The sequence below is a fragment of the Bactrocera oleae genome, chromosome 5, assembly GCF_042242935.1.
Source record: "Bactrocera oleae isolate idBacOlea1 chromosome 5, idBacOlea1, whole genome shotgun sequence".
Lineage (NCBI taxonomy): Eukaryota > Metazoa > Arthropoda > Insecta > Diptera > Tephritidae > Bactrocera > Bactrocera oleae.
This window is the reverse complement of record NC_091539.1, coordinates 53,214-76,688: the sequence shown is the minus strand read 5'-3', so window position 1 is coordinate 76,688 and position 23,475 is coordinate 53,214. Positions and strand designations below refer to the sequence as shown.

At 29.6% G+C, this 23,475-nt stretch overlaps 1 protein-coding gene across 50 annotated transcripts in view; it reads left to right on the top strand.

Moving 5' to 3' along the window:
• Positions 1–4,046: 4,046 nt before the first annotated feature.
• Positions 4,047–23,475, top strand: part of para (sodium voltage-gated channel paralytic) — a 46,242-nt gene continuing 26,813 nt past the window's right edge. For 14 of the 50 annotated variants that reach the window (XM_070110550.1, XM_036372616.2, XM_070110542.1 and 11 more), the window contains exons 1-16: positions 4,047–4,074; positions 6,235–7,078; positions 7,788–7,875; positions 7,974–8,164; positions 10,006–10,038; positions 13,200–13,355; positions 13,417–13,622; positions 16,122–16,250; positions 17,288–17,379; positions 17,488–17,764; positions 17,856–18,165; positions 18,741–19,046; positions 21,953–22,015; positions 22,712–22,892; positions 23,000–23,208; positions 23,328–23,427. In XM_070110550.1, the coding sequence (XP_069966651.1) occupies positions 8,015–8,164; positions 10,006–10,038; positions 13,200–13,355; positions 13,417–13,622; positions 16,122–16,250; positions 17,288–17,379; positions 17,488–17,764; positions 17,856–18,165; positions 18,741–19,046; positions 21,953–22,015; positions 22,712–22,892; positions 23,000–23,208; positions 23,328–23,427 (2,212 nt within the window). In that variant the 5' untranslated portion in view covers positions 4,047–4,074; positions 6,235–7,078; positions 7,788–7,875; positions 7,974–8,014. The remainder of the gene's footprint in view (positions 4,075–6,234; positions 7,079–7,787; positions 7,876–7,973; positions 8,165–10,005; positions 10,039–13,199; positions 13,356–13,416; positions 13,623–16,121; positions 16,251–17,287; positions 17,380–17,487; positions 17,765–17,855; positions 18,166–18,740; positions 19,047–21,952; positions 22,016–22,711; positions 22,893–22,999; positions 23,209–23,327; positions 23,428–23,475) is intronic. The other 36 variants (XM_070110571.1, XM_070110562.1, XM_070110558.1 and 33 more) reach the window with 10 other exon arrangements.

The window sequence follows — 23,475 nt, the reverse complement described above, 5'->3', positions numbered from 1 at the left end:
TTAAATTATTGCCGATGCCAAACGCCGTTTAATAATCGCCGATGATTAATATTGATTTTGCTATGTGTGTATGTACATATATATTTTTTTGTGCATATTTTTAAACAAACAATTGTACATTTATATGTTTTTAGGCAAAATAACATAGGTACATATGTATATATATATACATAGTAGTATCTGACCAAAAGCTATGATTACTCATTTTATACATATGTATCTATACAAATATGTACCAATATACATACATACATACAAAATGTAAATATGTATGTATATATTTCGGCATTTAAGTTATTTACTAACTTTTTAAAATCAAAACATCAGTTATATAATATACTAGCATTTACCGCGGCCTCGCTCGCATAAAATCCTTTAAATAGATATCAACAATAATTAACAAAACCAAATAACTACCCGATAATCATCTATGTGGTGGTGATGGTAACCAGATTGTTACATTTTGAAATTTTTCGACAGACATCCATATCTGCCAAAATAGTTTTAAATTTTTCAAATTATTTTTAGAAACATATAACACTAAATGGATAGCGCGCCGACTCGGTTATGTTAGCTATTTGAACTTACTTACTTAGGTATTTATTGTGAGTCAATGAATGGTTGAAGCCATGGCGTATACGTAATTCGTACTCATCCAACATTTCTACGTGTGCATGGTTATGAATTGACGACACGGGACATAAGGCCGTCCATGTAAAACAGTGGCGATAAATTACATCGATTGGATTACCTCCGAAATTCTTTTGAAACATTTAATTTGAAATACAAGTTCGATGGATAATGGAAAACAGTCTTTCCTTTTTGTTACATATTTCGTACAGTCCAAAATTTAACTTCTAATCATAATTCATTTAAATATAATAAGAATTAAAGCGTCAATTAGAAACACATTTGTTGAATTAATATGCAAGCAGAAAACATAAAATACGAAAATACAAAAATTGCATATAGTACCATATGTTAAAATCAGTGAATTTATTTATTTATTCGCATTATCTGATAAAAGCTTTAGAAAGTACTTAGTTGAGATTAGAACCTTTTCGCCTTATATTAATAATAAAATAGCACAACTGGAAAAAGGTTCTAATCTCAACTAAGTACTTTCTAAAGCTTTTATCAGATAATGATTCATTAACATTCTCTGCTATAAGCAAAATGTATATGCATACATATGCACAGATGTTCTTTGGCATGCGCATGAACAAAAATTAAAATAATAATAAGGAAAGTTATTGACTTATGAAAAGAAAATGTTCAAATGAGGGAAATAATAATGAAAATAGAATTATTTTATAATTAAGTAAAATAGGTTTATAAAAATACAAACATACCTGTAATAGGATTTGAATTTCGGAAAACTACTGATGTTACAATAAGGAATTCTGCTGTACGAGCAGCACCACAGACAAGATCTTCATCTGAAAGTTTAATGTGTGTACTCAAAAAGCTATCGTCATGTACTTCTCACTACTTCAAATGATAATTCATTTAGGAACATTCCTTGTGTCTTATATTATTTATAGCCTTTACCCCGAAGTTATATTTTTCGATGTTCCCTCATCTGGAACAACAAATCAGTACTCAAAAAGATTTCATTTTGTCTTCTCTATTTATTTACATTCTCTAATGTGACAATCATTTAAAAAGCTTATTCTGAAAACGGCAAAAAATAACTTCGAATTAATTTTCATATTACAGTTAGTTCTCTTACGTTTGCAGTGAAATATTGAATATTTAGGACAAAATTAAATTTATCATTTAAAAAGCTTATTCTGAAAACGGCAAAAAATAACTTCGAATTAATTTTCATATTACAGTTAGTTCTCTTACGTTTGCAGTGAAATATTGAATATTTAGAACAAAATTAAATTTATTGTATATACATATGTATGTATGTATAGTTTATATTAACGAAAATTAGTTTTTAAACTAAAAATTTATGAAACAAAACTAGCTACAAGTATGTATTAAAGGTAAGAATTTTCCGTGTGCAGAATGACAACTTATATAAAAGCTCGATTTTATTTCTCCAAAATTTCTCCGCAAAGGAAAATTCGGTGTATTTTTATGTCTTTGTCAAAAAGACAATTTCCACGAGATTGTGCGCAGCTGTTGTTGAAATAGAAATTTGAAGAGTTTGCCTGGAAAAGATTCTCATTAAACAGTGAATCGTGAAAATATCAGCTGATTGCATTCCATGACCATGATTAAGTACATTAAGAGGCTATGTTAACTTTTCTCTAGCAATGTTACTAAAATTTGTATTGAATGAATGTATATGCGCATTAACAATTCATCTTTTTCATTGTATATGTTCTTGTTGTTTCGCATATGTATATCATAACTCCAAATGAAATAATAATAAAGATAATAAAGGAAGAATTTACGGTATTGTGTCCAATGTATGATGTCATCAAAATATACTGAAATAATACATAAGTACAAAATATTTAAATATTCAAATACACATGTATTTGTAAGCAAGTAACTATTTTCAACATAATATCCATAGACGCTAAATATTACAAAAGCGTAGAAATGCAGACAAACATCTATTACACCTGTAAATTCGTCACTACTACCTCGTTACAATATTTAACGCACTGAAGTCACTTACCGTAGGCACTAGCATAATTTGTGTTAAATTTTATATAAGTTTATACTTTTGTATGTATGTGTGCATGTATATTAAATTTATTTTTTAACTATGGAGTATCGAGGACGAATGCACTCGAAGCATCCATATTTTATTTCAATCGCTGGCGCAATTTGTAATGTGTGTTAGCGGGAGTTATATTCTACGTCGTTGGTGCATTCCACTACTCTAGTACAGTAGCAGTTGCTGGGGAGTTTATTTTGTGTGCGCACAAACAGTTACCATCGCAACGTTAAATGTATATAACAACAAATATAATGTTAAATTGCACAATACCGCTTTTTAAATAATATATATAGGTGGATTGAAGTCGCGTGAGGAGAAAGAAGTATTGGAGCGGCGATATAATGACGTCCACTAAAGTAACGTACTATAGGACAAATGAAACGACCCAAAGGGGAACAATTGCTTTATTTTCCATATGTAAATATTACCCTATTCTTCTTTGTCTATATTGATTTCTATAACATCAATATAAAATGCATTTACCATTGTCAGCAGGACTTGTGCAAGGAATGCTTACGTATATAAACGTCATTCATCACAATGTCCTATTACAACACCGCATACAACATTAGTTCCGTTAGAGTAGTAACTTTTAAATGGAAATAATATTTTTACGGAAACGTCAATTTGACAACATAAATTAGTCTTATATTATTGTTCTATATTGAAATGATCCAAGTTAATACTATTTACATATGTAGTACACTATATATATATAGTATATATTTTTTTGTTCTATCGCATAGTATTAAGGCCTCTTATTATGCTTATGAATGGGAATTTGAATAAGATTCACTTTCCACCCTACTCTTCCTCTACCATCTTTTCTATTAATATCCATTCTGTGCTGTCAGGAATGAGATTTTTGTTGTTTTCGTGTAAGTTTTCAATATCCTCAGAGTTTTCTTTTTCTTTTGAAAGTGAGTCAGTTATATGTCTCGGATCGTTGCCTGACGTTTCTACAATCATCTGTCAAAATTTGACGAAGAATTACCGACAGTTCGATAAATGTTGGAGGAGCATAAAACGAAGTAATTCGTACCCGCTCGGGTGTCCTAATGACCGAGTATTGTGACCGTAAACGGGTTGGTGCTGGCAAACGGGTGGGGTCATTGAGTGGCCGCCAAAGGCAGACTTTATGATGTGTGTGGCGTTTGTCGTATAGCGTAAAGACCGTGGCACATGGTGTGTGAAGTATTGCGTGCGACATGCAACTTATGTATGTATGTATATCCCAGGCGCCAATATATCTTTTCGTTAAATAATCACACGAACTTACAAACAAATATATTGTTTTTGCAACAAACTTAACGAAGCATAGACTTCCAAGGTATTCATTTCAAGCACAAGACGACAGTTTAAACGAACCACAGAGGCGAATGGATTTTCGGGTAAAAGGCAACGCTTGCAACACTTACTAACTGTTCACTTCCCTAAGTCAATACATAGAAAATATACTATAAGGATTTTTTCAAACTGGCTAAAATGTAATTTAAACGGTTTACTTATTACATTTTCTTGAAATTCGGTTCGTTTTGATGAAAAGGCAATATCTTCACACTAAGCATCAGTTTTTTTAGTGTTTAACATTGTGAATGAAAAATAAAAAAATAAAATTGTTAAATAATTTAGTGTATATGTATATTCATAAATAGTTTGTCTTGTATCAATCAAAAATAGCCTGAAAAATAGTGTAAAATTATACAATTTAAAGAATTTATAGAAAAAAATTGACTTTCGATTTTTCTATCCGGGGTTGTGTATCTGGTAAAATGGTATGAGTATAGGTGGAGTGTGAAAAGGAAGGCACAAGCTTAAACGAAGAAAAAGCAATACCAGTTCCATACCAGCACGAGTAAAAGACGTGCAAAGCACAAGGATATGGCATTAAATGCCACCCAGACTAGCAAAACCTTAGATGTATATATGTATGTCTATATCCTCTATTGAATACGTACAGAAAAAAATATATGTAATAAATATATGTTTGCATATACCATATGAGTGAATTAAAGTTTGTTTTTTTACGAAGTACTTATGTCAGAAGACCGAATACATCGCCAAGAGTGGAACTGTTTATTCAACTTTTATTCTTATTAGTTAACAGGACGAATTTCTTTGAGTGCAGAACTAAAATAACATTTAATTGTGGGTTACTTTTGAAAAAGTTGAAAAATATTGCTCTTCCCGACATTTATAGTTTATTTACTTTTTTGTTGCTAAAGTGGAACCACATAAAGTTAACCGTTTTTATAAAAACAAGTGGAAGAATTTAGAAAAAAGTACTACTCAATTTTTTTTTCCTCCATCGCTACAAGTTTGCAGTATTTAGGCCTTTGCTGATTCATTACTTCGTCATACTATGCTGTTGCTGTTTTTTTCTCGTCCTACAAATGGTGTCATATCTGTTGTCTTTCTGCCATTTCTGTTGCCGATGGCACTGCTGTTGCTACCGCTGGGGCGGATGGTTGTTTCGAAGTTGCCGCAATAAATTTGCCCCAGTTAACGTGATGTTTGCAATATTAAATAAAGTGGTAAACCTAATAGGTAACTGCAAGTATGCATAAAATAATATTTACGTGTTTGTAAATTGAACAAATGGTTAATATAAAATATGAAGTGAAATAATTTTTAGCGTCGTAAATTCTCATTTTCAGAAATATAAATTTAAGCAGTAATACTTTGAAAAATATATTTATAGCTTGAATCGAAATCAATATTTTCTTCAATTATTCTCCTGATTATTACATTCTACAACACGTTGCCTCTATTATTGGGCGTATGCATGACTTATGTATAAAAATCGATATTAGGGATTTTCATTGAATAATTCTATTTTCGTGAATATCAATGTAAACCCTTCGGCACTAGATGACGAAGCAATATATGCATATGTATATACAAGTATGTATGTATATATAAATATTAAATATCTTATTTTATTTGCACTTTTTTCATTTTATTAAGCATTTAGTCTTTTCAATGTCCTTGTAGTTTTAATACACGTACATATTGCATGCTCATTGCGGTATTTTATGTACGTGTTCACACTTATACAATTACATATATGTAGATATTTCAGATTATGTAATAAAGGTGCTTTATAAAACCAAATGGAGTAAAAGTTCGTCGTATCCCAACACAACAGTAATTTTTTTTGTTGATGTCTTTAAGTGCATGACGAAGATGGTATGTTTAAATAAACAGCTGCTCAGCCTCCCAAAATGTGAAAAAGATATTAAAGTGAAAATTTCGTTTTAAATTTTTTTAAAACCTTACTTTTAGTATCGTTCAATTTGGCAATTTTTGTATTTTAAATAGGTAATAAAAAACATTGAAAACATAGCATCGCCGTTAAATAGGATTACTCATTTTGATTAGTGTAATACTAAGATTCTAAGTTGTACAGTGTTAATGAACTACATTAATGTACATATATACATATGTACATACCTGTGTACATATGTATTGCATACCTATAAATTATATACAATATAAAATATGCAGAATGTGCATATATCTTGTTTCCGTTTCCTATTTTTGCGAAACAGATTTAGGTGGTAAAAGTGATGACGATATTTATTTTAGATACTTTCATCTATGGTATATATGAATGTATTAATATCAGCTTAATATGCAAACGAAGTTAATGTAAGAAATTTAAAAAATTCCGTAAAAAGCGCATATCTTGCAATAAACTATTCTCAATCAGTATAATGTGAAAGTGCGAAAAAGTTAAATATATTCATACATCTTTATATGTATATATCCATAAGTGAAATAACAACAATAAAAAATAAATGTTCTAATAAATGTGAATGTATGTTCATAAATAAATATACATATATTTGAAAATAGTGTGATGCTAAAAAACACACATGTTCAACGAAAAGTAAATATTAAGTGATGTTGTTAAACACCCTTTGAAAGTGATTAATAGATATATATTTCATATCAAAAAAAGTTAACGTTCGTAACAACAGTAGCAACAGCAGCAATAATTATAAAATATCGAATTATAAATATTAATGGACGATTAGTCGGTTGCTTCTTCCGTTCCTCATAATTTAATCAAAATATTATTTCTACCATCCCTCCGTTGTTACACTTTTTGTCTGTAAATCAACGCACTTAAAAACCAGCAGAAAATAAATAAAAATGAATTCAATAATTAATTTCAACAATTTACTTACGTCTGATGCGAAGTGGGAGCTGCTTTAAGAAATACGGAGCCATTTATTTCTAAAATAGTTCACAACATTTACACAAAAGGACTCAATTCGCTCTCCCGCTCTCCTGAAAAATCTCAGGTCAACCTTAAATAGGTTAATAGCAAAATATAACCACAGCAAGGATCATTGTAACCAAAAGCAATTAAATTTGCTGGGATCAAAGGTAAGTGCGACTTGCCATATTAACAAAGGTTCAAATAATATACTATAAATTAATTTAAAAGCAAAAATATTGGTAAAATGAAGTAGATTTTAAGAGGTCGAGCATATTTTCAACGTTTTTACCACAGATTGTAAAGCAGTTGAATAAGACCCTAGTAATTTGTTTACAGCTACTAAAGCATACATATATACATATGTAGAATTACACTGGAAGTTAAGCTGTTGTGAAGTACATATTTACATAAATTCGTCAGTGTAAATTGGAACATAACATCCAACTCTCTCTCTCTATTTCCCTTCACCTAACATGGTTCTGTAAATGAGAATTCAGAGAGAATAGTGCCGAATGTGTTTCGTTAAGTTTCCAAATGTCATCCACTCCGTACAAATAAATATATGAAAATACGATAAAAACAAAAAGGATAACAAATATTTTTGCAAGTTCACAATGCTCTCGGCGCACTTTTGATTTTAAGTATTATTATTTTTTTATTTAGTAACAATATATAACCTAGTAGAGGCTTTCTGGGATGGGAAATATTGTACGCAAATAAATAAGTCTATGTCTTCTTTGATACCTACATATGTATATACCATATTTCTTTGTCGTCATCACAAATAATTGATGGTTAGACTTACAAAGAAAGATATTTGGCAACTTAACTGTAAATTATGAATATCCTTAAAGGAACTAAAATTTTTAATTGCAGATTTATAAAAGCGGAGGGCGCTTATTGAAAATGGCGCCTCGGATATAGCTATAATCCAAAGCTAACCCGCGACATCCATGTGCCTCATGTAAGAGTTTTTAATCCATCCGTTTTTATTAATACTTTTTTTTTTTGCAAATATATGCGCTGTTATTGTGTAATTACTCGTTAAAATAACTTTGATAGGCCTTGGAAATCTGAGGCTCTCACTGCTGGCCGTATAGACAATGACAGAAGATTCCGACTCGATATCTGAGGAAGAACGTAGCTTGTTCCGTCCCTTCACCCGCGAATCGTTGATTCAAATTGAAAAACGCATAGCCGCTGAATATGAAAAACAAAAGGAGTTTGAAAGAAAAAGAGCCGAGGGCGAGGTGGTAAATACTTTAATTTGACTTTGTGTTGTAAAATTACTTAACTTCACAATATGTTTAAACTTAATGTTCTGTTTCTGAATATAAAATCAACATCTTACGTATATTTGTGCATACACTTTTTATCTCAAAGTTTTATTTATATTTTTAAAGTTATTACATATTCTTTACAACTAAGTAAAACATAGTATTCAACGTTATTCAAAATGGATTCGTTATATACATCAGACTTCCCCAACTGATAATGTGTAACCATTAGTACTTCATTACCGATTTTAACAATTCATGATGGTTTACACTTTTTACAATTGCACTGTACAGTTACTGCAACCAGAACATACATAGTGTATGCAAATTTTCTCTTAATTATCGCAAAATGTCTAAAGTAAGAAAAAAATTACAAATTGATTTGTTATACCTATTCCTCATATAAAAGATTCCAGTGTAAAATTATATATAATTATAGATATATATAAATTATATCAATTTAGAGAAATACTAAGAACCTTGTATCTATGTTATAAAAATGAGTATATATGTACACACCGTTATGTGATAATGACATTTTGCAAACCTCTTAAATATTCGTATCTTTTAATAAAACGGCAGCGATAGATATTTGGTGTATTCAATATCCTTAATTTTTTATATTATTATTTAAAAAAAGCCCCGCACTTTTTGAATTTACGTAAATTTCAAATGCTTGCAATTCAAAACTGTTTTGACCTAATAAAAAGAGCTTCTACTTGTAACTGTATTATAAAATAGTTATTTGCGTGTTCTATAAAATACTTTTGTTTGAAAATACTTACTAATCCTAATAATATACTCGTATATGTAGATAACGTCATTTACTGTTTTGGAAACACCAACTTCTGTGTCATATGCTACTAATTTAGGATAGATGTTAATTCTTTTGCAAATAAATTAAGCATCTTAGTCTCTTCACATGCCCCTTCATAATTTTATAACAAGTATACATTAATGTCTCAATATTACAAAACTCGATGGAAATTTCTTTACTAACATACATATGTACAATATACATATGACTATTCATTCGCTGTATACTTGTATTTTATTTTCCTCAAACTCATAATTTGTGTTAGAATCGAATGTAAACGTTATTTTTGCATATATTTGACATTGTTTGGTATATGTATATAAAATGAAATTATTTTATACTATGTAATATGAATTTGACTACTTGTCGATGTATATACATATATATATATATATATTTATATACATGTTTCATTTATTGTTTCACATACTTTTTATGGTTAAGTCAATGGGTTACGTTTGAAATATATTTAACAGTGAAAAATATATTTTAACAAATTACTCTACAAAAAATATGTAAACTCTAATAATAGCTTTATATCTATATTGTTTCTGTTAAAATAATTGTGGCGATTAAATCATTACCCATATTTAGCATATGGTGTCAATCAGTTCGTTACAAATTATTCATTTATGAGTAAAATGACATGTATTTAAGAATTCTTGATAAGTTTAACAGGTTGCTGGTGAAAGTTATACACATAATTTTGTTTCTTATTTCTCTCTTTTTCTCTATCTTTTTCTTCCTAATATTATAACCAAACAAAACAACTTTCCCTTTTTTCTATTTTCTCTTTTTCGTGGCTTCATATTACCTCTAATTGAAAATAATCAAATACTAATTAATGATGTTGTACCAACTAATACGACATCACTCCCGAATAAATTATCATCGTACCGCTTATCATTCATCGGTTATTTTTTAAACAAAATCTCAATACAAAATTCATACCGTTACATTTCAAATCCCATTAAAATTTTTCGATAAAATCTTCATTCAGCCGCAATATGGTCGCAAGAAAAAACAAAAAGAAGTAAGACTTTTCAGAAATAGTAAATCCATTGTTTTATTCAAGCTGCTGTTTGTCTACTTTATTTTATTCTTACATACATATTATATGCACTTCTAATTCCTACTCAAATAAGCTTTTACTTTTTATTGCCGATTTAGGGTTGACTAGTATATGTATATAAAAGTCCTATCAATACGGTTCAGGTTTTAATCTGACACTTATTTTTGCCTTACTCACTCTTAGTTCCGAGGTGTTTGAAAACAAATTCGAACCAATAAGTCCTAACCATACACACTTCAATTCATTTAATTTACTCAAATAGTTATCTCTTCATTCTTCTAAAGGAATACACTTTGATGAACTGAAAACTGTAACTTATTAGTTTATAGTTCTTTATATCTTTTTAAATAACAATTTTATTGAAACAATATTAGAGAGCGATTAAAATATGTCTTACTACATTCAATATATTAATTACAAACATACACATTTTTATACTAACGAATGCATGTGTCATGATCATTTACTTTTTCTTTCCTATATATCTAATAGTTGTAACTATACTTTTATTTATCATTTCAAAAATGTAAGCAAAATTTTACGTGTAGAAAAGTGTCTATTTTAATCAATCATCCGTAATAATAATCTGCCGAATTCTGTATACTTTGTTAAGGTATTAAGAAGGCTAAGCCAAAGAATATATTATTTGTTAAATATGTGTTTGTATCTATAAATAATTGAAGCATATGTTTAATTGCATAATTTGGGAATTTACAAGCTAAGCTTTTTGTATTTTGCAAAATGGCGATATAGCATTTTCATTTCACGTCATGACATTATTGTGCATATGGGCATACTTACATTTATACTGACACTCAAATCACAACGAAAATATGCTAGTGATTAGGTACTTACGTGTTTACCCAACAACCTATACTTGCATAAGAGATGTATAGATTTACGTATACAAATATGTGAGTAAGAGTAAATATCTTCCAATATACAGGAATAGTTTAATATCTTACGTGGAAATAATGCTTTCAATTTTCTACTTATGACTTGGAAATGAAATTTTAATTAAACACAAATTAGTTAGTAAACCTCAAGTCCTACCTTGATATTAGAAAATACTTTTCTTTTGACCATACTACGCAGATGTCTGAGGATTTAGATTTGGGGTGCAACAATTTCCAGCACTGTTTGCCTAATATATATGTATGTGTATTATATAAATGTATAAGGGCGTACAATAAACATGCATATAGCTGGGTAATGTTGCATTTAATAAAGTGTTATAACATCGCAAATTTCATTCGCTCCGAAAAAGGTACAAATTTAAAAATTCTTAAGAAAGTAACGGTTATGTGCAACAGGTAACTTTCAAGTATCACGTTTTCTATAATAAACTTTATTTGTAGTAAACATTTTTCCTATTGCAGTTGTCCACACTTATGATTTTGTTTTCATTGCAATAGAATATTTTCATACTTAAAATTATAACTGCGTCATATTAGTATATTTTATTCACTTAAAATTTAACTATTCACTGCTAAAGCCATCATAAAAAATATAAGATTTAGCTTAGTATACCATAAACCAGCTATTGATATACATATGTATGTATGTACTTGTATATTCTTATTTGAAAATTAATAATGAAATAAAATGAAGTACGTATAGGAGTTTTCTTTATAAACAGTGACTAGGGCAAAGCTCCCATGTGTTTTGGTTATATAAAATACCACATTGACATTCATGAGTCATTATACACTGAAATAACGCACCTATCAATCTTGTCAAAAGAGGAATTACTTGAGATTTATTTATATATGTATTTTACAAGGATATCAGCAATAAAAATTGTATTGTGACCAGGAATTTATTTGGATTAAGTACTTGTATAACATATAACGAAAGGCTAAGTTCCGACTATTCATGGCCGCATGTCCGTTGAATGGAAGAAAATTATCCATTGATTATAGCATCGACTTCTTTTAGAGGAAATGTTATATTTCACTAACTACTAACTCAATCTAGGCAATATTTGATACAACTCTTAAACATCGCCATTTCTAATCGGCAATATCTTCCTCTAGCTCTCACATGTAATTTAAATGACATGTTTTATATATATTATTAATAGGCGCCCTCCGCTGCGCTCCGGGACGCTCGCTTCGCTCGCTCGCCTACGTCCGCCCCCCGCCGAGCGCGAGCTAGCTCTAACTCGCTCTTATGTTAGTTGATTCTCGACAGCAGCAGAAAACTTTTATATATAATAGAGAGATATTATATTGTATATATTACAATATAAACTACGGTTTATTTAGTTTATTCGGTTGACTTTAAAGCGAAGGCGAATTCTTAAAGGATAAGTAATATACCAAACATTTTAGGTTATTTGGTGCGTTTAGACGACCGGATCGGTTGCCTGATAACGATTTGTATTTTTTATATTATTATTTCCAGAAACTATGTGAAAATATATAGGGGTACATAACTTTCGTTTTCTTCAAAATTAGTCATTCCTTACTGATTTTAAATATGACAGTGGACTGTTTATCGGTATTATTTATAAGTGTATAGTTTTTGAAGCATTATTTGAGATTCACTTATCAGTAAATTATTTTGTACGTGTATGTATGTACAGCAGACAGTAGCTTTTATTGTCATTGTATAAGTACAATATATTATATAAATGTGCTACGTTTGCAAATTTGTGTTTATGTCATATTTACACCACTCTTTTGCTTTAGCTTCTTAATAGAAACAGATATTTTTAAATATAAATGAGTTTCATATTTTTCATTAAACCTTTGAAAACATTTTACAATTCTTACTCAAATTCGTGATTCGGCCAAAAAGATCACAGATATTAATTTCGAAAACCAAATACTAATAATAATATTAGGAATCAAAATTGTTTAAATCTATTAAAATCAATATTCTGCCTTAAAAAAATCCACCACTTAGTTTAATGTTTAATTACACACTTTGATCTAATTTCAATTGAATATGATTACACTTATGTATTTTTGAGACTCATATATGGTATTTGTATAGTAGAGTTTGCCATCAATCTCACATTCGCAATTTTTACTAATCTATAATTTTTAACGTATCTTCTGTACTACCAAACATTCTTACAACTACATCTAATGGAATATTAAAATCGAAAATCACAGATCCGATATGATGACGAGGACGAAGATGAAGGTCCACAACCGGATCCTACACTTGAACAGGGCGTGCCAATACCTGTTCGATTGCAGGGCAGCTTCCCTCCGGAACTGGCCTCCACTCCTCTCGAGGATATTGATCCTTTTTATAACAATATACTGGTATGTAATTTTAATTAGGTTTGGCTCTGAAGCATTTAACACCTTTCTTTTTTTTTTGCAGACCTTTGTAGTTGTAAGTAAGGGAAAAGATATTTTTCGCTTTTCTGCATCCAAAGCAATGTGGTTGCTCGACCCGTTCAATCCCATACGTCGCGTAGCTATTTATATTTTAGTGCATCCGTTGTTTTCGTTATTTATAATTACAACTATTCTGGTTAACTGCATTCTGATGATCATGCCAACGACGCCAACAGTCGAATCCACTGAGTAAGTATAACCTTCCAGTAATTTATATATCCCCATGTTGTACGTTTTTGGCTAAAAAGGAGAGTAAGTGCATAAATGCGTACATATTTTTTCTATGTAAACATATACACGCAAACATGTATTGATATAGGGCTTCTGTGATAGTAGTACTTGATTACTACTCTTTAATTTAAACTCTACAAAAAGTACACATACGCTCATGTATATTATAAAAAAATTATTGTATACATGACTAATATAGATGAAAATTTGGAAAATAACTACATGTATGTATAGATACCCGAATTAAATCTAAGCCACAAACAAATTTATTTAGACTTGTCATTTATTTGATTTAGGATAGTGTTTATTAGTCATTCTCTATTAGAATAAAATTATAAATGTAGCTAAATTGTACGCGTTAATGTTTGTGATCTTCTTATTATATAATATATATATACATATGCATTTATATAAACACACATAAGTAAATGTGAAAGTAGAATGATATATTTAAATTAGAACTCGAAATATGTATAAAAGTTTGATATAAGAAAAATCCAATATACAAGTAGAATTTAAATATTGCTTTTATGTCGTACATACAATTTTTAAAAAGTAAATTAGAAGTTTATAAATATAACCATGATTATGGGTACAATATTTAATACAAATTTGACCTTATTAAGTAGTTATCATTAACATTCAGACTTTTTTGCTGGATATATGTATTTATATGGTTTTTTTACCCACGAACATTTACCATGTATTTATTTATGTTCATCCTCAGGTACACATACACATATGTACATATATCTGCATAAAAGGAAAATTTTGCTTTGACATAATGTAATTTAAATTAGGATAAAATGTTAAGTGCTAAAAAATTTTAATAACTTTTAAAAAGTAGTGCTTATAAATAACATACAATAATATATATAGTACGTATGTATGAAGTATACCCCTTGTTGGAATACATATCATTTCAAAGAAAAGTATAACAGTATAGTAAAATCTCTTATCACAAATGTAAATAGTTTTCATATAAGATTGTTACATTTTGTTAGCTTTTCCTTATAGTATATATTGAAACTTAGATGGTAGGAGACCGTATTATATACTATAGCAATTTAAATGGTTTGGAAATATATACATACATACACACATATTATTTTTTGAATATTTAATTTCTTTACCAAAAAGTTATCCTAATTAATAGAATATAACTATTTAATTAATTTGTAAATAGTAAATATATTAAAAATTATTACTCACTGGGCAGCGTAAGCAAACACATGCAGTTACTATTATAAAACAAATAAATGTAAAATTTTGTAACAGTCAACTTTCATAAAATATACAGCATAAAATATTCATTAAAATTCAATACTCAACAAGTTTGTAGTAGAGCGCAAATAAAAATATACATATACTCGTATTCTTGTACAGTTCTCCAACCAACTAGATGCAAAATAATGTAGCCAAATTGTAAAACAAATATATGATTTGTGTTTCAATAAAACATACATATGTATTTATCTACGTAGAAATTATGTTCCTATTAAATGTATTAGAGCGGCGAAAAAGTAACGTCATTTTTTTAGCTGATGTCAATATTGTCATCGTAGATTTTGTATTTGAATGAGTACCCTAGCAGTTGCGGATAAACAAGTGGACCTGAAGTAAACAACGGATCTAAAAAAATACTGTTTATTCAGTCTTCATAATCATAAAATATTAATTACATGCTGGTGAAGAAAGTATTCTGCAATTTCAGCTAAAGGCAAAGGTCGCCATCAAATACAAACTAAATTAGCAAAAGAAATTTAAATCAATGTAAGAAAAACATATTCAATTATCACTTACAATATTTACTACTATTTTATCTAAGCTTTGGAACATACCTTAGTAAGATCGAATTCCGACTTCACGCGCTCTTCTAATTTTAGATATTTATATTTACATATACACGTATGTATGCACTAACACAAGGTGGATTCCAATTTCTAAATGTACTATTATCTATCAGAAAGATTTAATACAATGAAAAATATAGTATTTATATGTATACGAATACTATTACTTATAAATTAGCTTTCACCAGAATCAGCTGAAATATATAGGAATGTCTATATAATTGAATAGATGTATCTAACCTAATGTGTTGAAAGTTCCCAGCCAAATAATTGTTGAAGGTATTAGCTAAACACATAATTTGATGATTGAAATATTTCGACATATTAATAGTGCTAAAATCCAACTAGTATCTATTAAACATTTATTATGCTAGGAACAAGTCATATGTTACATAATTAATTTTTTCCATAAAACATTTTGTTACTGGCAATTGCAATGATAAAAAAGTGTTATATAAATTGCATTTAAATAGGTACTTTGTAAGTAATTTTAAGTCAAGACTAAACGATTAAAAATAATTAAAATATCGCATTTATAATAATTATACACAAAAGGTGAAACATTTAATATGAAGCTACAGAAAATTTAAAAATTCGTTTTTAGGGTGATATTCACCGGAATCTACACATTTGAATCAGCTGTTAAAGTGATGGCACGAGGTTTCATTTTATGCCCGTTTACGTATCTTAGAGATGCATGGAATTGGCTGGACTTCGTAGTAATAGCTTTAGCGTGAGTTTATAACAATATATATATATATTTTTTTCATTTGATTTATCATAGCGTATTTTTAGTATTATTTTAATTGTTTATTGATTTTTTAACTGTGTTTAGCAATGCTTATTCTACGTTATTTTTTTTGTGAATTAATTACATTATCTGTATTAAATATACATACTATATACAAATGTATAGACGGAGTTACATATTTTCTGTAATTTGATCACAATTCATACTAATTACTAAAAAACAATCGCATTCATTTTTCGTTTGCACTTTGACATCACATTTTTTCCGAGGCAATATCAAAGTATTAGACAACCGGATTAACTTTAAAACTTCATCATCATAGATAAAAATGCATATAACTAAGACCGATACTCATCGAGTTCGTAATTTGTTAAAAAAAAATTGTATTGCATGTTCTATCATTAGTCGCATATACATAATCATTACTCATGCATATACCATATAATTAAATATATGTATATTCAATAGTTTTTACACCATACGGTCGGAATCTTTGATCTAAGTTATAATCTTTATTGAAATATGTGAATGATTTTATATTTTCATCAAATATAAGAAATCCATCTTAAAATGAGCAAAGTACTTACATCTTTTGAAACATTTTTATTTTGAAAGTATTCAAATTTTATAACAATTTATAAATATATGTAATTGCTCATTGTTTTTGCAGTGAATGAAAAAAGTTAAGTTAATTAAAGTTTTATTTGTTATAAGAAATTATGAACATCTCCAGAAAAAGCATCGGATTTCCAGATACGATTACACACATTTTTTAAAAAAATAATATTATACATACACTTTCATTTAAAGCAGTTTCTTTTATGTTCACATATAAACACCCAGAGCGTTTTCAGAACTCTTCGTTTAATTTTGTAAGTGGCATTTATCACTGAATACAGCAGCTCACTTATAAATATTACATACCAAAAATGTGTATTTCTTCTTAATACTAATAAAGCGTTTTAATTTTATTCCTTCATTTATGATACATATTGTTCGCACTCGATGCTCCTCTGTAGTTATGTGACTATGGGTATTGACTTAGGTAACCTCGCAGCATTGAGAACGTTTAGGGTATTGCGTGCACTCAAAACAGTAGCCATCGTGCCAGGTAAATAAAAATATTTACTTTCTTTTCCAATAGGCTATATCTGGGAAATGTAGATGTTTGCTATTATATTCAATTCATCTTTCACTCTTACTATAATTATACTCTTAGGTTTGAAGACTATTGTTGGTGCTGTCATCGAATCAGTAAAAAATTTGCGTGATGTGATAATTTTAACAATGTTCTCGCTGTCAGTATTCGCTCTGATGGGGCTACAAATTTACATGGGTGTTCTAACACAGAAGTGCATTAAAAAATTTCCCTTAGATGGTTCATGGGGAAATTTGACTGATGAAAACTGGGACTACCATAATCGTAATAGTTCGAATTGGTATTCAGAGGATGATGGTTATTCCTTCCCCCTTTGTGGGAATATATCGGGTGCTGGGTGAGTTGATGCGTCTATGCCATCGATAATATACATATGTATACATTGAGTTATATTCTATTAATATTTTTATATATTTATTAATATGCAGGCAATGCAGTGATGAGTACGTTTGTCTGCAGGGCTTTGGTCCTAATCCAAATTATGGATACACCAGTTTCGATTCATTCGGTTGGGCTTTCCTCTCGGCGTTCCGTCTAATGACACAGGACTTTTGGGAAGATTTGTACCAGCTCGTTCTTAGAGCGGCTGGTCCCTGGCACATGCTGTTTTTTATAGTCATCATCTTCCTAGGTTCATTCTATCTTGTGAATTTGATTTTGGCCATTGTTGCCATGTCTTATGACGAATTACAAAAGAAGGCCGAAGAAGAAGAGGCTGCCGAAGAGGAGGCGATTCGTGTAAGTAGTACAATGCATGCGAGTAAATATATTCAATTTTAATTTGGCACCGAGCGGCCAGGCTCGAGCAGGCCGATTAGAGTGGAAATATTTACTCAACCCATTGAATGTTGAGTGGTTTGTTTTGCCTTTGTTATAACTACATTACAAACTTTATTTTCATCGAAAGATTTTATAAATGTATGTATTAACTTTTATTGTGATATATTATCAATTATTATGTAATACATTGTTAGTACGAGATGAATTAACATCCACTATGTGGAATCACAACACACCTAGAATTTTCTTCAAATAATAACATATGCGATATATGATAAATATTACAACTCCACGTGAACAGATTGGATTCGACGATACTGAAAGAATCCGATTATAAGTTTTCTGAAAAAAAAGATAATGTGCATGAGACGAAAGGTATATAGTATTCGGACAATCGAAAATCTCAACTTCGTCAAGTGAACAATGTTTGATGGCTTTGGTGGCTTTAATTTTTATTTGCATAGCACGCAGTTTGAAATATTCAAACGCACCTGAGGCTTAACCCTTCAACCTCAATTAATATATCCTTATAGGAAGCAGAAGAAGCGGCGGCAGCAAAAGCTGCCAAGTTGGAAGAACGAGCAAATGCTGCAGCACAAGCAGCAGCGGATGCAGCTGAAGCGGCCGAAGCAGCCTTGCATCCGGAACTGGCAAAAAGTCCAACATATTCGTGTATTAGCTATGAGCTCTTTGTTGGTGCCGAGAAAGGAAACGATGACAACAATAAGGAGAAAATGTCGATACGCAGCGTTGAAGTTGTATCGGAGTCGGTGAGCGTTATTCAAAGACAACCAGCACCTACCACAGCACCCGCTACTAAAGTCAGAAAAGTAAGCACGGTAAGTATATTACAGCTGGCTGATCTGCTTAAAATGTATTTATTTTTGCTTTACTTTCCGCCTTGCCAATTTTTTATTTATATATTGTAAATTATTCGAAATTGTATTATAAAATATCCAAATTTTTTTTATATAATATATTGTATATTATATTTTGTTGTAGATCAATAATTTTCAACGATGTATAAAAATTCGAATCAATCACATTTGGATGTAAATTCGATAATATATTGTTAAAATAGTATCATTTCCTTATATAAATTTATATGTTACTATTAACGGATTGCATGTACAATGCTTGCTTGAATACATTGTTTTTTTTATATCTTGTTTGTATTGTACTTTTCAAATGGTGAGAACAGATTCTGTATATTGTACATATGTTTAGGAATACAGTATATGAAATCCTGAATATAGCGACACCTTGAACTATTAAAAAAAGGTTTTATAATGTTTCTTCACTCATTGAGTTCATTTTGTTCTTGAACTTAGAAACAAATTTATAAATCTGAAAGATTATATTGGAAAAATGTGTGCCTTGTACTTGTTACGGAATCCAGCCCCAGTTATTGAATAAACAATACTGTAAAAAATTGCATGTGCTATTTTGTGCAAATGTAGCTCTCCGAAATCTAATAATTTGGCCACCAAACCAGATTAATTACATAAACGCAAACGCTACCTACCCATATTTTACCAGTGATTGCTTAGTGGAGAGTTCTGAGATATAAATTAATGAACGACTTAAAGAATCTTACTAACTTAATATCGGCAAACTCTAAATATGCCCCAACTTTCGCAATTGTTGCGAGAATACCACCCCTCAAAATTTACAAATCCGTATTACAATTAGAAAACGAAAATAAGGAAGACTAAGTTCGTATATAACAGAACATTTTATACTCTCGCAAGTTGTAAGGCAGAAAAATATTTTCAGGTTTGGTTTTATTAACACATTGTCCACATATTCGGTATCTGGTCTATGATCCGATTTCACCCATTTTTAAACGTGAGTTAGTATACTTTGAAGGCTCAGTTTGGCGAAGTTTTCCGATATCTTCATTGGTCCTAAATTCAAATACTGTAAAAGTAAAGAGTGAGATGGAATATAAAATATAGCCCATTTTCATAAATTTGGTTGAAATTAGTCGAGTAGTTCCTGAGATATAGAACTTAAACTAAAAGTAGGTGGTGTAGCGCCCATTGTGCTATAATTCCTATGAAACCCTTCGATACCATCTTGGATGTGAAATTTAGTACTTCTGATGCTTGAGTGACACTTTTATAGTTTTCAGCAGAACCATTTAATGGGTGGTGATTGTGGTTATCATCCGATTTCTTCCCCTGTCTGGGGAAGTGGTAGAAGGACTTGTCCTCAGGAAGTTTGGTTAATATAGCTTCAGGGGTTTGTGAGATAGGTACATTTAACTATTGGATGACAAGAGCTAAAATCATCTGTGGCGACTTGTTGCGAGAGTATAAAAACTGTGCCAACTAGTTAGATAAGATTACTCGTATTTTGTATAAAATTGTATATTTATTATAATTTATATTTATCATGCGAAGAGATTATTTTAAGCTATGTTTAGGGATATAAAATATAAAAAAAGATTATCGTATGTACACGATTGAAATGCTATATTACCAATTACTAATGTAGCCAGTTCAGTACCTACACATATTGCCGTTAATGTCAGATTTAAAGTTCAACCAACTTATTCTACTAAATACCAAAATGTAATTTAGAACCTTTTCTTCCTACATGTAATTATTTATGTTTTACCTTAAGGCTTATACATCTTACTCGTATAATAGTGATAATATAAACGTTTTGTTACCCTTTATTTTGCTTTGCCCCAAAATGCTGTATTTTTTAACTGATTAATGATCGGAAGTAATATTTCTATAATGCTAAATGGCTTCGATTTGTTAGCGCTATCATATTTTAAGCATCTTTGGGTCAAAATTTTTCTCATATCACAAAGCTGTAATAGGTTCTACAAATTTTGAATAGTTTTGAAAAATTCCAAAGCTTTTATTTTTTTTTTTTGAATTAAAGTTAATTGAATTTTGGTCCATCATTATTGAAGGTAGGTGTAAATCTTGTTGTATAAACGTTAATTTTATAATAATAAACTCTTTTACCAAAATTTATTCAAAATCAAATATCTTTGCCCGATTGGTACACTTCTGAAACATAACTATATATTTAAATATTATATTCATAAAAATTATGCACTAACAAACCCGACCCTTCCCATTCAACCATTGTTCTATACATTTACACTCGTAGTTTTGTTATTCGTAATTAAAATAAAACACAGGTATATAATTATATGTATATATTTGTATAAATATACATATATTTGTATATATATACATACATATATTATATTTATTTTAAAAAAAAAATATTGAATTAAAAATACTTTCGTTCAATTATTTCAAAATAGTATAATAATTATGTATTTGCAATATAATAGTTAGTGTAATAATTTTCAAACATTTATGATCATAAATTTTTACTCGAAAAAAATTATACGTACTATCAGTGCATTGTCTATTTTATTTTATTCTAAAGAAAATATAATATATGCAATTTTCATTATTTATTTTTTTCACTCAAATGAACCTTAGTTTTTTCTCCTTACACATGTATGTCATTAATGTATATTAAATCTTTTATACTAGAAGCATAATACACAAAATATATATACAAATTTCAATATAATTTTTCTCAAACCTTCCCTACAAAAATTTAATGCACCTAAAATGTCCAAAACTTAGATTGATATGTATCCAACAAAACACGGAAATAATATTAAATAGTTTGAATATGATATTTTTTATTTACTTATATTTTTCTATTTCTTCTTCTATATACTTTTATTTGTTACGAAACATAGACATCCTTATCCTTACCTGGTTCACCGTTTAACATACGCAGGGGATCACGTAGTTCACATAAGGTAAGCGCTGATAATTAACTCCACACCTCGAAGGTAAAGAATACGGGTCATAAATGAGAATAAACATAAGCACCTGGTTATTATCGTAATATTTTTCATGAACGCACCGTACGGATATTTAACCATGTATTTTAAGTTAGACGCACGAACTGAATTTAAAATTCAAAACTTTTCAAAATAAAAACTTTTCTAAAATAAATAAAGTCAATACATGTATGTAATGTGTAAAATATCTCTGTATACAAACTAATGTACTATCTTTTAGTAATAATTGTTTACCTGTAACCAAATTTATACAGCATCTATGTTTGTATTTTTTTGATGCCCATGTTATCCATGTGATTTTCATAACATTCCCATATCACTCATATATTTTTCACATGAAATTAATAGACCAATCAATTTAAAATAAATAACTGCTCTTGGTAAACTTACTTGCTGCCTCTCCATGTTTAATATAATTCGTTTTGTACTGACATTGCTTAAAATGTTTTATGATGATTTTTAAACTTTATTTTCTAACAAGTTTAACCTTTTCTACTTTTCGCATTTTAATTTTTCATAATCATTGTTTCTAAAAGTTCTTTTTTCCAAATTTTGTGTTACAAACTTAAATATGTGTTATATTAAAATACCTAGGTAAAATAAATAAAACTAATTCATGATCCATGCATGTATTTCATTTTTAACTATTAGTACACTATTCGCAATGGGCGAGGTCGTTTCGGTATTCCTGGGAGTGACCGAAAACCCCTTGTACTGTCAACATATCAGGATGCACAACAGCATTTGCCATATGCCGATGATTCGAACGCAGTAACACCGATGTCCGAAGAGAATGGCGCTATTATTGTACCGGTATATTATGGCAATTTAGGTTAGTAATATTAATATAGTATATCAAATAACAATTTTTAAAGCCTTAATAATCTATGAAACATTTTCTTGAATTGCCATTCAATTTATGGAAGTAAACTATTCTAGGTTCTAGACATTCATCATATACCTCGCATCAATCACGAATCTCCTATACATCACATGGCGATCTGTTAGGGGGTATGGTGGCTATGGGTGTCAGCACGATGACTAAAGAAAGTAAACTAAGAAGTCGTAATACGCGCAACCAGTCAGCGGGTGCATCAAATGGCACTAGTTATGTCGATACAAATCACAAGGAATTACACCGAGACTTTGTAAATACGTTGATTAAACTTAAAAATTTAATCAAATAATACATATCCCTATATACATATATATATATATACATATATATTCAATTTCTCTGAATTATTTCTCTTACTCGTTGCTTCAGGAAATGGGCCTTGAATGTAGCGATGAAACTGGAAAAATAAAACATCACGACAATCCTTTTATAGAGCCCGTCCAAAACCAAACAGTCGTCGACATGAAAGGTCATATTATATATATTTTTTCCTTTTCTCATAATAAAAATATGTAAT